The sequence below is a fragment of the Esox lucius genome, chromosome 12 (genome assembly GCF_011004845.1).
Source record: "Esox lucius isolate fEsoLuc1 chromosome 12, fEsoLuc1.pri, whole genome shotgun sequence".
Taxonomy (NCBI): Eukaryota; Metazoa; Chordata; class Actinopteri; order Esociformes; family Esocidae; genus Esox; species Esox lucius.
In genome coordinates this window covers 25,305,634-25,319,043 of record NC_047580.1, presented here as the reverse complement: position 1 = coordinate 25,319,043, position 13,410 = coordinate 25,305,634, and the positions used below count along the sequence as shown (strand labels likewise).

The window sequence follows — 13,410 nt, the reverse complement described above, 5'->3', positions numbered from 1 at the left end:
CACTTCCGTCAGCTGAATTATCCAATTCTATAGATATAGCACAGGTAAATATTTGTTTATGCTTTCTTATCATTTAAAAAAGAATGTAATGCCGACTATCAGACAAAATGAATTAGGATATGCTCCAACGGAGTGAAAAAATAAAACTCAACCCATTTTCCTTCTCTTTTTTTCTCCCTCAATCTTTCAAGGTGAAGAGGACACTTGTTTTGGGGAATACAGAATGGTAGTTGATAACAAAGCTTTCTACTCCCTCCTCACACTAAATCAAGAAAGACCTTAACAGGATCAAACAATTATGGTCTAAAAATTGTGTTGTCACAACACAGTCAACACATTGATGGTGTTCTTATGTGCAGTGCCTCTAAACTACATGTTGGCAACCATTATTTTGTTTGTGTGTGTTCTTGGTTTACTATCTGATATTATAAATAATGTGAAGTGAGGATATTTGACCGTAACCAAAAGCTTAAACTGACTTGGTGTTAAGGACTGTGTTAGGTTTAATGTTAGGTAAAATCTGTTTTTTATTATACTAAAATTGCCAGTCTTCACTTGAGTGTTTGTGTGTGAGTGTTATAGCTGAAGACCGCTGCGAATGTTTCCCTACTGTTTCCCCTACATCTGTTTCCTCTGAACAAGTAGAAGGCTTATTTCTGAGAACTCCAGTGGAAAGTATGCTATACTGTATAATTGCACTCCAGCATTCCTTCATTATTCGAACACACGTTGAAAGGCAGTAGATCAACTTGATAGGCTATTTTGTTGTAGTTATTGTCACAATCCTTAGTTTAATGTGAAGATCATGTAAATACACGTTTAATCTTTTATTTTCACTTTCAGTACATGGTTGCTATGCTCTGATTATCTGTATGGTTTCAGTGACAACTACAGCATTGTGGAAAGTCAAGACGCCTTGAAACTACATCGTCCGTTGCCATTTATGGTGGGAGAGGTTAGCTAGGGAGTAACCAAACGTAGCAGTCGTTTAGGCTAGGGAGTGACGTTCGCAGTGCCGAACGAAAGGTTCATTGAAGTCAGCTACTCCTGGCACTGAAGCAGCGGAGAAAACATAACACAGTGAGTAATTATTATATGTGATCCTAACAACAGTTAACGGTTACTTAATGCTAAAATATGGATATATAGAATACTGAAAATATGTCAGATAGGACAGCTAGCTAAGTAGCAGCAGGCTAGTTACAGCGAAAGTATAGGCCGGATGGAAGGGAGGCTAACGATGTTAGCCAACTAGCATAACAAGCCAAATGGAGTTGGCTGTGTTCTAGTGTAACGACGAACGTTACCTAGTTGGCATGCCTTATTTAACCAAATAGCTAGATAGTTCACAATTGATTAACTAACCCGAGGTGAACGCTACCTACTTGTCTCGCCTAGACAGAATAGCTACAGTAGCTAACATTAGCCTTAACGTTAAGTTTGTGTTTGCGTATGTTAGCTAACTAAAGCACTTTCCACCGTTAAGTTTAGTTAGCTGTATTGGCTATCCAAGTCATAAGCTAGTTGGCGTTAAACCATTTAACATTTCATAACCACATTGCAAGTTGAGTGATGTGTAGATAGCAAATGTTATCCAAGTTACTCCAGAGACGAGGTTCTTAGGTGACTTTAAAAAATGGGTTGCTTGTTAGCTAATAATAGCGGTAAAGTTAACTATTTACAGACTAGCTAGCTGGCCACGGTAGATTACGATTCACGTATACTACGTGAACTTTTGACTTGCTGAAACAGTCTATCAAAATCATCAGGAAGGCTGGTGTTTTCTTTTTGGCACACATGACTGACGTACCATTCAGAGGCTATAAAAAAACAACAAATTAAGCAGCAGGATTATCTTCTGTATTTGAAGAATTACCTAGGTTGCAATTTGGACAACTACATCTGTGGTTAAACAGGAGTTCAAACAATTCATGTTTTGGGTAAAAAAGAGATGCTAACGAAATTTTTAAACTCGGTCATAGACAAAGTAATGGATTGTAGGACTGACCATTCATGATATAATGATTGGTTTTAACCTGGAGCGTTGGCAGAAATTGCAATATGGCCAGAGATGAGAAAAAGATGACTGGGCCAGTAAAAATACTCAGACATTTAAGTGTAAATATGTGAAATCACAATTATTAAACTCAACAAGGGATACATGTGACCAAGAAACCCCACTCTTAGAATGTTATTTGACCTATTGACCAGTGCTTTCACAGAACCGGGCAATCTGAGCGACATTAAACAAACGTTGAAATAGACCCAACATAATCAGCACAGAGTGGTAAAGCAGCTAAACCTCAGCTTTAAGAATATTTAAATAATATGTTGGTATTTTTATAAACCCATTTCATGCAATTCTGTAAGACCTCACAAGTCTGGAAACATCAGAATATTGACAGTAGCTTGAGACTAAAACAAAATGTAAGTTAGGCCTACAAATAAGAAACAGTCATAATATTTTAGCATATGACGTCCATGAACTCTATATTAGGAACGGATTGAAATACTTCCCAGAGGAACTGACTCACCCAGTAATGGGTAGTGTGTAGCCTATGTTCGCACTCACTGAAAATGGATGTAGCAACTTGAAATTTCCCCTTTTGAAATTCTAAAAGTTTGAACATCTCCCCAAAACTCAGTCAACCTTTTTATAGATGACCAGAATCATTAGATTTTCTGGTGGCCAAAAGGGAAGTTAGTTGTCAGCCGTAAATAGCATCCCAAACCTATAGCAAAAATCTGACTAAACAGTACCAAATAGTACCCTTTGCTGCCAATTTATTGGCATGTTCTGTAGGGGGTTCTCTTCTATTGTATACATTCATTAGCCTTTTATGCAAACAACAATTCTGAGACCATGTTTCTGTCCAGACTCATTAGTTGGTTCATGATGTGTTGGACAGTTCCTCCCGCTGTCAAAGCGCTTAAATATTAATGCCTATGATTATTCACAATAAGCTGAAATGTAACATTTCTTTACCCTAGGTTTGGGAATATTCTCTGGAGAAGCCTAGCTTCTTTGGCTCCCACCATAACCTCTACACCTGCCCACAGACGTCAGTGTGTCCTGGGAACTGCTGGCCTTTCCTCACCAGATGTAGTGGGGAGTTGTCACTTCCAGCCTAGTACACAGTAGGTTCTGTCCTGAGAGTTGCTTTTATGGCTGAAAAATTAACTGCAGAGCCTAAGCTATAACAGAGCTTTAGAAAAAATAAATGTAGACCGCTATTTTTCCATCTAATCTGACCGTTGTCTATTGTGTTGAGAAATACTGAGTCTGAACCCTCACTAACTATATGAGATATCAAGAACTAGTGTGCTGACTGTGCCATGGTGAAGTTGGCATGGTGAATTTATCAAGGGGCTGTCAACATGGAACCACTCTCCATATCAGCTGTGCTTTTCAGGAATTCTAAGATAGACCATGTGTACTTCTAAAGGCATTTATTTGTTTAACCGCTACTCCAGATGTGTTATCTCCATTCGGTTCAACTAAAGGCTATAGCATATCAGATATAAATTAAATGCCTTTCCCAAATCTTTGTGGCACACTCTTTGTTAAGCATTCTTACTACAGCTGTTGTTTTTGCTTCTAGAATGGGTCTAATTTAATAATCAAACACACTTGCCTTTCTTAGTCTGGTATTTGATCTTGTTTAATAATAACATTGTTACTATGGTCTTTTTTTCTGAAAGAAGGGCTGTATTGTGGTAGCCTGAGAATTGAATGGACTTTTGGAACGTCCATCTTTGCTATGTAGACTTGTGGTGCTGCTGTCACTTGCAATTTGTCATGTTTGGATTAGTACGTGATGATAGTGGAGTTTGATTGTTTCACTGCACAAAAGCATTTGCTCATGGAGCTTTGGCCTGGTCCTGGTGGTATTTGTCCTCCACAATAAAAGAGAGAGAACTGTTGATCTGTCACGTCTACATGGCCAGATTTTTAAAAATGTTACTTATTGTATGTGAATTATCTAATGTAGGTCAGGTATTTACATTTCATTGTTCCAACAGGGATGCCATAGTAATGAATGGTAATTTGCATGCATTATTTATGGGGGATGACATTATTATTATTATTATTATTATTATTTTAAATATTTTTACCCTATTAGACCTAGAGAGACATGTTCATTTGACTTGTTACCAACGTGGTCCTCTCTTGGCAACTGCCTCCAGTTTTCCATGGCTGCCTCCAAGACAGAACAGCACACCAGCTAAAGAGTTTAGTAGTGCTGTGCTAATTTGACAAGCCCTACTTGTCACTGCCAAGCTGATGGAGGTGGTGCCTCCAGACCCCACGCAGCCTGCTCCTATAGGCATGCTAATGAGATGAACCTATTTGTGTCTCTCTGGCTGTTACCTAACGACTCCTCAGGGACCAGGCCATTTGACAGTTAGCATCAGCTCACTGTCACTCACTCGAATGTTGAAGCTGTAGTGCACAACCTTACGAAGGGCAGATTTGTATTTATTTTGGGTCTTCTATTTGTTTCCTCATTTTAAAATAGGAATATGGCCTTGTTTCATTTCCTGAATATGTAATGTTGAAGTAGATTCGACGCAACCAGGCAGTTTTGTTTAGGCTCAGCTATTTATAAGAAATGGAGTTAAGTATTAGCTGATGAATGAGCTGAGAGATATTAACCATTGCATTAACGTCTAGATCTGACAAAAGCTGAAAAGCATTACTGAGGTTTCATCTTTGGTTGACAGTGTGCACAAGTACATAAATAGTGACCTAAGTAGGCCTTTTCTATCTTGTTTTGCAGACTTTTATTCTGTCTAGTGAAGTAAGTCCACCATGCGTGAATACAAGCTTGTGGTGTTAGGCTCAGGAGGTGTTGGCAAATCTGCACTGGTGAGTTATGCTATGCTTCTTTATTTCCTTGTCATTCTGCCGGTATATAATTGTTGAAAATGTCACTACATTCATGTTTTTCAATGCTTGTTTATTCTATTCTAGACAGTCCAATTTGTACAGGGAATCTTCGTGGAAAAATATGACCCCACAATAGAAGACTCGTATAGAAAGGTAAACTGGCCTTAAGATACTCAAAGCTCACTTGCCACCACTTTGTCAGATGTTACTAAACTACCCCCTGTTCCCGCAGCAAGTTGAAGTGGAAAGCCAGCAGTGCATGCTTGAGATCCTTGACACAGCTGGAACAGTAAGTAGACCATGTCCAAGTTGCTACGGTAACAGATTGTCTGATAGCAGTAAATCATGGCCAGTATGTCATGGATTCTTTCCTTTGCTGTTTTACAGGAGCAGTTCACAGCGATGAGGGACCTGTACATGAAAAACGGTCAAGGCTTTGCTCTTGTATACTCCATCACAGCACAGTCCACTTTTAATGATCTACAGGACCTTCGGGAGCAGATCCTACGAGTAAAGGACACCGAAGATGTGAGTATTGTAGCTAATCAGGGCTCAGTCACTGCAGTTAACCTGCTTCCAACAGTTCGAATTTGTTATCCATAAATAATGCATGACCGTATATTTTGGGTTCTCTCTATCATATGAGAATGACTGAATGAATGAGCTCATGAATCACTCTTAACAATTTAAGTTCAAAAGACTTAAACGAAGAGTTGTCTGATTCATATCTTTGAATTCTTTGTATCCTTTTCTAAACATACAGCGGAAAGTATTCATACCCCATCATCTGTATTTTGTTGTTATTGACTGAATTTATAGTTGATTAAGTCTCAGCTTATCCTTGTGTATTCTTGTAAGGGGGTATGCCTCTACCTCCTTTGCACCCCTGGGTTTGTGCAGTTTGTCTCATTCTTCCATGTACATCCTCTCAAGCTCTGTCAGATTGGATGGGGAGAATATGTGAACTGCTGTCTTCAGGTTTCCCCATAGATCTTCAATGGGATTTAAGTCCAGGCTTTGGCTTGGCTGTTCAAGGACATACTTTTACTGGAGCCATTCCAGTGTGGTCTTGGCTCTGAGATTTGGGACATTATTGTGCTGAAAGATGAATTTAAACCCCAGCCCTAAATCAGGTTTTCTTCAAGGACCTCCCAGTATATTGCTCTGTTCATTCGACTCTGATAATCTTTTCTGTCATGCTTTTCGAGTCCTTTAAGGGCCTTTGAGCAAACTCCAGACATATCAGTTTGTTTCATGTATGTACATATACACAATGCTAGTCAACTTTGGACACGCTTACCCATTAAAGTGAAGTATATATAAAACATTGCTATAGCCTTGTAAGTTCCCAGCACAGTTGGCTCCATCGTTGTGAAATGGAAGGAGTTTGAAACAATCAAAACTATTTGTTGAGCTGTCTGTCTGGCCAAACAAAGTAATATAAACTTCCCAAGATCTCTGAGGTCTACGGACAGTTGTTTGGATGTCATGGGGTGGTGGTTTCTCCAACATGCACTGTGAAGTGTGTGTCCTTATATAGACTCGTGTGTGCCTGTGTCTAAATCATGTCCAATTATTTGATATTGCCACAGGTGGACTCTAATAAAGTTTAAGAGATATCTTGGATCATCCAAGGATAGGATCAGTTTGGAATGTGACCGCAGATTGGTGCACACTTATTTTTCAGATTGGCACCCTTGTCGAAATATAATGTAAATATGGAGTATTGTTGGCTGGAGGATTGATGGCAGAAATATTTCATAATTTTATGAATTCAGTCTACAACACAAAGAAATGCAGAGAAACTAATACGTTTTGAAGCCACCATAATGTTAAGTGCGACGGATCTGTGATCAGCCAGCTGCATCCTCTAATCTTGTCCCCAGGCTTGAACTGCTTGTGGACATTTGGCCAGAAGAGAGATGGCTGGCGAACCAAGGTTACATCTAATACCAGCTAGAAAATGGTGGCGCTGCGGTGTGCAGAAACTGGTGTCGTTTGTATTTAATAAGTTTGTTTAAATCTCGTAGCATCTTGCTGCGCTGTTTTTACGCTGTGTTAATTTGCCTATTGCAACTGAAAGTGCAGGCTGGCCAGGCCTTGTAGTCTCAAAGAACCTTTGTGGTACGGATTCACTTTAAACTGCATGCCTCTAGCCTGAATCTCTCCATAGTGCTGGAGCTCTTCTCAATGCAGACTTGTGCACCACATTGGATGAACCTTGTCGCCGGGTGTTTCTAAACTGGTTTTATGGTGTTCGATAGTGAACGAGAATTCAGTCACGTTTCTAAGTTAGCTAACAAACTACCTTGAGCAGAGCTCTGCTTACTTGTTTGGAAAACGGACGAGGGATAGATGGGCTACTCAGACGGGCACCTAAGGTTGGATGCATGAGCCTAATTGGGGTAATTCTAAGCTGGTTGGTAATGAATGTGTTTGTTTGTGGCCTAACATGGGCGCAGATTCAAAAGACGGATAGGCCTTTGGATATGAGCACCTGAGAAAAGCTTTTGCCCATTGTTCTAATGCGTTCACCTCGGTGCATTATGGACCGTTTTTTGTGTAGCCTGCACATTACGTATCAAGAATGGGAACAGGTATTCATTGGGGCTAGGCAAGCAGAACATTCATGGTACTAATATGTCATCTTTCTGGGCCCTGTTCCGGATTGTATCTCTTTACATTATGGTCTCTATTTTGGTTTTAAAAAATGACATCTCTGTTACCAGGTCCCCATGATCCTCGTAGGCAACAAGTGTGACCTGGAGGATGAACGTGTAGTGGGCAAGGAGCAGGGTCAGAACCTGGCCAGACAATGGAACAACTGTGCCTATCTAGAGTCCTCGGCTAAATCAAAGATCAATGTTAACGAGGTAAGCCCCTCTTCCACTTCCAGTCACCTGTGATATGTAGGGGTGTTTTTATTGGTCTGGGCTGTGACCCTGAAGGAATGCATTTTTATTTGCACAATAAAAGCACTATGTCTGAAGGCTGTGTCTTGGTTGAAGGTCTAAGTCTGTTGAATAAATCTAAGTTCAAAACATTTTCCATTACAACAACTAGCTGGAGCCTAAGCACATTAACAGGTTGTTCATCCTAGTTGGTGCATTTTAACCCCACTGTTTGCAAGGCACCGTCGGGGGCTTGTTCTATGTGAAGTTGAGTGCTGGGGTCAATAAAACAGAATGGCAGGATCCACCGTTGTGTTGAGATTTCCAGTTGGGGAACGTTTTGGCTTCCCAGTAGATCACATCTGCATCGAACAGAGTTAACTGTATCCTGCCAGGATCAATAAATATAGCTTGTGCAGCTGCCAACACGTCAAATGTTGCCACATTTACATGGACGTCTGCAAGACTCAAACCCAAAATGGCAATAACGTGACGTGGCTGGCAATAGATTCCGACCTGGCCGTAGAAATGACACAATCAATAGGTATTTCTAGTTTTGTTGTCAGATATGTGCCCGTTCACAATGCTGCAAAACTTTCTTCCATCCGTTTCAAGAAACCAGTAGTAGCTTACCATAACCCCCATCACTACGATGGTAATGAGTGTGTACCTCACCCTGAGGGAAAGAGCGCCTGAAGGAGACAGCGCCATTGTTCATAACGCAGGAATTCCCCACATAGAACTGGGAAACATCTACTAAAACAGCCCTCCAACTGGTTATTATGAGCTGGAAACCTGTCTTCCTGAGAAACAACTTCTGCATGGTACTCCTGATGTCACCCACAAAGGAAATTATCTTGCCAATATCATTTTTGACAATTTAAGAGCAACTAATTATAATTAATAAATCTACATTTCACATTTCTTAATAATTCTAGTTTATGATTGACGCAGCTTGTTGGCCATCGGCCAGCTGGTAATATTAACTTAACAACTGGTAAATTCCCAGCTTCCACACAGTTACAAATTCGGCGTCAAAGTGGGAACTTGAGTCCCGATATAATCTTTTCACAACAGACAATATCAAGGACATTGTGAGCTCCAAACATAGGGACTGGCATTTCATTCTGACGCTGCACTGAAATCCAACAGTTACCCCCAAAACTGCAATGCATACCAGACAGTGGGTTTTGCAAACCGTTTAACTTCCCATGTTGTCATGCTGGCAAGAATTGCAAAAGGAGGAAATGCATATTGTAAAGAAGTGTGATGATCTAGAGCCTATAACAGAGTTAATGTTCATGTATTTAACTGCTGCTCTTTTGCTCTGCTTTAGATTTTCTACGACCTGGTCAGACAGATCAATAGGAAAACGCCGACAGTAAAGAAGGCAAAGAAGAAGACAAATTGCACGCTGCTCTAAGGCATCCACTAGCAGCAGCTCTGAGCCAGGTTAGTTGACTTTGGTGGGATTTAAAGTGTGAAATGGAACCTGAATGTGTTATTTATTACAGTTCTTTATTTTACTGAATTTAATTGATCATAATGGCGTTAGTTGCCTTTGGCTGAATCTAATGTACTTTCATTGATGTTTGCTGTCTCTCTCGAAAGCAGACACATTCAATGTACAACTGCCCTCCCAAGGAATGTAAATCAAAGTACCGGTGAACTTACATGCCCTCTCTGTCTGTACAGGAAGCTGCAATACAATACTGTTGCCCAGTTGGACCGTGCCGGCATTCCAAGCCCTTTCAATTAGGTTTGGAGAAGTTTGAGAAGACCAACAAGTCATTGTCTACTACACCGCTCTTATACCAGAGAATTATTCTTGGATTAAGAAATCCAGACCTTTTTTTTCCCCCTCTTTTTCGTCATTTTGTCAGTGGGACAGTCTTGTGATGAAGAGCCTTCCCCAAAGTTTTGGAAATTATCCTTTAAAACAAAAAGAGACCATGCATATTATGTTGGATTTACGGAATTGGGTTGTTTGATTTCAAATATTCTCAAATGACTTAATGTTTGCAAATGAAATCATGGGAAATGTTGACCTTTCTTATTAACATACCCTGCTGCACTAATTGTCAACAACAATGCATCAATGTCTTCTTTTTCCTACTACTTTTAAGGACTTGTATTCATCAAATAACATCTTTCCTAAGTGACTTTGTTTTATATGGGAAGCTACAAGTCTTTCATATTTCCCATAATATATTCTAATTCTTTTTCTTTTTTTTTGTGCGTAATGATGCTATGGAAAATTCTTATTTTATAGAATGGGGAAATGAAGAGACTTGATTTCTATGTCTTTAGGCTGAAAATATATTGTACTAAACCAACTCTAATATTGCTTCTTGTGTTACTCAGTCACATGATTTTCCAGCTTTTATGAATGATTAAATTTTAGTACATTTTCATTATCTTTTGTCAATGCATTTTCATTTATCTAATGACCAAAAAGAACAAATCTTTGGCCCTAATGTTGGCATAAAAGTAAGATGGTTATTTCTATTTCAATGGATTTGGCTCTCAGTCAAGCATTTCTGAAATGCAACCTGTTAGCGCTGTTAAATTTTTCAGAAACTGAACACACACTTTATTCCTCCTTTTAATTCAAACCTAGTTTACCTATTAATTTATTTGACATTATTCAAAAGACATTCATCCATCCATCTTCTTCCGCTTATCCGGGGCCGGGTCGCGGGGGCAGCAGTCTAAGCAGGGATGCCCAGACTTCCCTCTCCCCAGACACTTCCTCTAGCTCTTCCGGGGGGACACCGAGGCGTTCCCAGGCCAGCCGGGAGACATAGTCCCTCCAGCGTGTCCTAGGTCTTCCCCGGGGTCTCCTCCCGGTGGGACGGGACCGGAACACCTTCCCAGGAAGGCGTTCCGGAGGCATCCGAAAAAGATGCCCAAGCCACCTCAGCTGACCCCTCTCGATGTGGAGGAGCAGCGGCTCTACTCTGAGCTCCTCCCGGGTGACCGAGCTTCTCACCCTATCTCTAAGGGATCGCCCAGCCACCCTGCGGAGAAAACTCATTTCGGCCGCCTGTATCCGGGATCTTGTCCTTTCGGTCATGACCCAAAGCTCATATTCAAAAGACAAATGGTTATATTAGACAATGGCTGACGTAGCAGACGAGACCGATTAACGAGTCTACAGGAATTGGCGAAATGAAAAGCAGGTTTTGTCAGCCCCAAACAAAAAGTCTGATACTTAGCCGATGAGGGGACTACCCAGTACAGCAGAGGGTTGGTCAGTCTGACGGAGCATAAATGCAGACAGGCCATGAATGCTGACCAACAGGCAGAAAGAGCGAAGGGAGATGTAGTCAGCTGACGAGGCTGTGTCACAACAACAGAGTAAGACCATGAAAGCTGTATACATTTAAAATGAATTAAACTTTCTAACAGCCACCAGCTGGGAGATCTCACTTGTTTTGTTTGGTTTTCTCTGCTCCAATGTCTTGTCCAATGACCGCTTCTACTGTGAAACTATAGGCTGATATTTTTCTCCTTACATCCACCTACTTGTCATACGATTCCTCACAAGACCCAAAAGATCAATCTGGGGATTGCGTGTCTGCCCCCTGCTCTCAAGCCTGGACAACTGGGGTTCTTACTGCCACTGGATCAACTAGGCAAACAACAGGTTGGGAAAACCAGATGTCAAGATAACTGCAGAGTTAAGCTTGATCTCTTAATAACGTTACTCTTCAAGGAAAACACAGGGGGCCAAGCATTTCAATAGTATTCAGTATGCTTCGCAGTGCATTCAGATAGTGTTCAGTACCCTTTGCTTTTTTTTTTGGTACAGCCTTAGAATAAAATGACAAAGCAAACGCATGTGTTTGGAAAGTTTTGCAAATGTATTGAAAAAAAAAAAATTTAATCACATTTACAGACTCAGAAGAATGCCTTGATATCGTGTAACGCTTCCTCCCACTACACTCATACTGCATGATGTGGTACTGGAGCGAGTCTGTCCAGCAGACTCCTGAACCACTTATTTACTTAACTTTTATGCTTAAACTTAACATTGCCCTAACTCTAAACCTACTCTTTAATGCCTAAACCTAAAGAATCCCCTTCACCTACACTAACCAACATTGTACATTTTACACTAAACCTACCCTTTAATGCCTAAACCTAAAGAACCACCTTCACCAACACTAACCAAAATTGTACGTTTTACACTAAACCTACACTTTAATGCCTAAACCTAAATCACACCCTTCTCCAACACTAATCAGTTTACTTTTTACACTAAACCTAAGCCCGACGGTTATACTGTCTTTGTTGGGACTTCTGATCCTAACGCGTAGTAAAACCAAGAACATGCACTTGCACTTTCACATTCATTATGTAGCTGCGGCTCCTCTGTATATTATTGTTTATAGTACATTTACATTTACATACTGTTGGCTACTAGGATGTGGTGGTAAAACATCTTCAGAAGGTCTTAAACCCCTTGGACCTTATCCACGTTGTGTTGTGATAGAGCAGTCTACATTTTAGAACTGATTAAAATTAGATTTTGTGTCACTAATCTTCACAAAATATCATGTAATACCAATGTGAGAAATTAGTCAGTTTACAAGAATACAAAATTACAAGTTGAAATATCTTGAGTCACTAACACATTTGTCATGACAAGCCTAAATAGGTTCAGGAGTGAGCAGTTGCTGTAACAAATCAAATAAGTTGCATGGACTCGCTCAGTGTTCCATAAAACGGGTCAAAATATACTTTTTATGGTTACCACTCTGTATATTACACATATAAAGTGGTCTGTAAGGCCCTTCATTTGATCAAATGTCCAGGTAAAAATGTATAAAAAAGCAAACAGTGAATATCCCTTTGAGGATGGTAAAGTATTCGTCTTTATACAGTGAACTTCTTAACTTAGTAGCTTGGGAGGAAGGAAACCTAGTTTAGTCCGCTTCCCAAAATAAACTGAAAGCGAAATTCACGATTTATATGAATAATAAAAAATGTAACATTCTAGGTTCCTCGGTTGCCTGTAGTTTTTACTGAAGTTGGCTTGATTCATCTATGAAGACTTGAACATGGCAGTCTAGCAACGACCACATACTTGACAGAGCTTGAAGAACAAAAAAGAAATAAGAAATTTAAACACGCTCCCAAAGATTTCAATGGAAACAAGATTCATAGATGTTAGGGTAAGGGAAACAGAAATGTGGGTAAGTATCTTTTCATTCACGGTTAAAGTGAATGAAAAGATACTTACTTTGAAATGTTCAGATTACTTCACGTTTCCATCATCAGGCCTATAGGTGTCAGTAATTCGACTCTTAAAACAGAATGCATGCACTGCCCCCATGCAGTCTCGAGTCAGGTATTGTAGGCCTATACCTCCTACATCAAGCCCAATGCCCATGAGAATTGAACATATTTCCAGTGACAGTGATATTTCCAGCACAGGACGAGAGACCTTTCAGACAATTAATTGTATGCAGTACTTAAAGCTCTTGGAATTGACATGTTAACATCTGCTATGTGCTGTGAAAAGGGCTGTCTCAGCACTGTTCGGTTCACCACTGATAGAACGTCCAACTGTTTAAAGCATGGCTCCTCTGCCCAGTCAAATGCCGCCTTAAAAAACTAAAT

The 13,410-nt window shown here is 40.2% G+C and overlaps 1 protein-coding gene across 2 annotated transcripts; it reads left to right on the top strand.

The window, feature by feature from the left end:
- The first annotated feature begins 753 nt into the window (after positions 1 to 753).
- On the top strand, positions 754 to 10,197 carry LOC105022336 (RAP1B, member of RAS oncogene family). Of its 2 annotated transcripts, none has more exons than XM_010890616.4 (9): positions 754 to 1,080; positions 2,992 to 3,138; positions 4,759 to 4,870; positions 4,976 to 5,044; positions 5,124 to 5,180; positions 5,279 to 5,419; positions 7,621 to 7,764; positions 9,119 to 9,234; positions 9,478 to 10,196. In XM_010890616.4, exons 3-8 carry the CDS (start codon positions 4,814 to 4,816, stop codon positions 9,203 to 9,205), a joined length of 555 nt encoding a protein of 184 aa, XP_010888918.1. In that variant the 5' UTR covers positions 754 to 1,080; positions 2,992 to 3,138; positions 4,759 to 4,813; the 3' UTR covers positions 9,206 to 9,234; positions 9,478 to 10,196.
- The last annotated feature ends 3,213 nt before the right edge of the window (positions 10,198 to 13,410 follow it).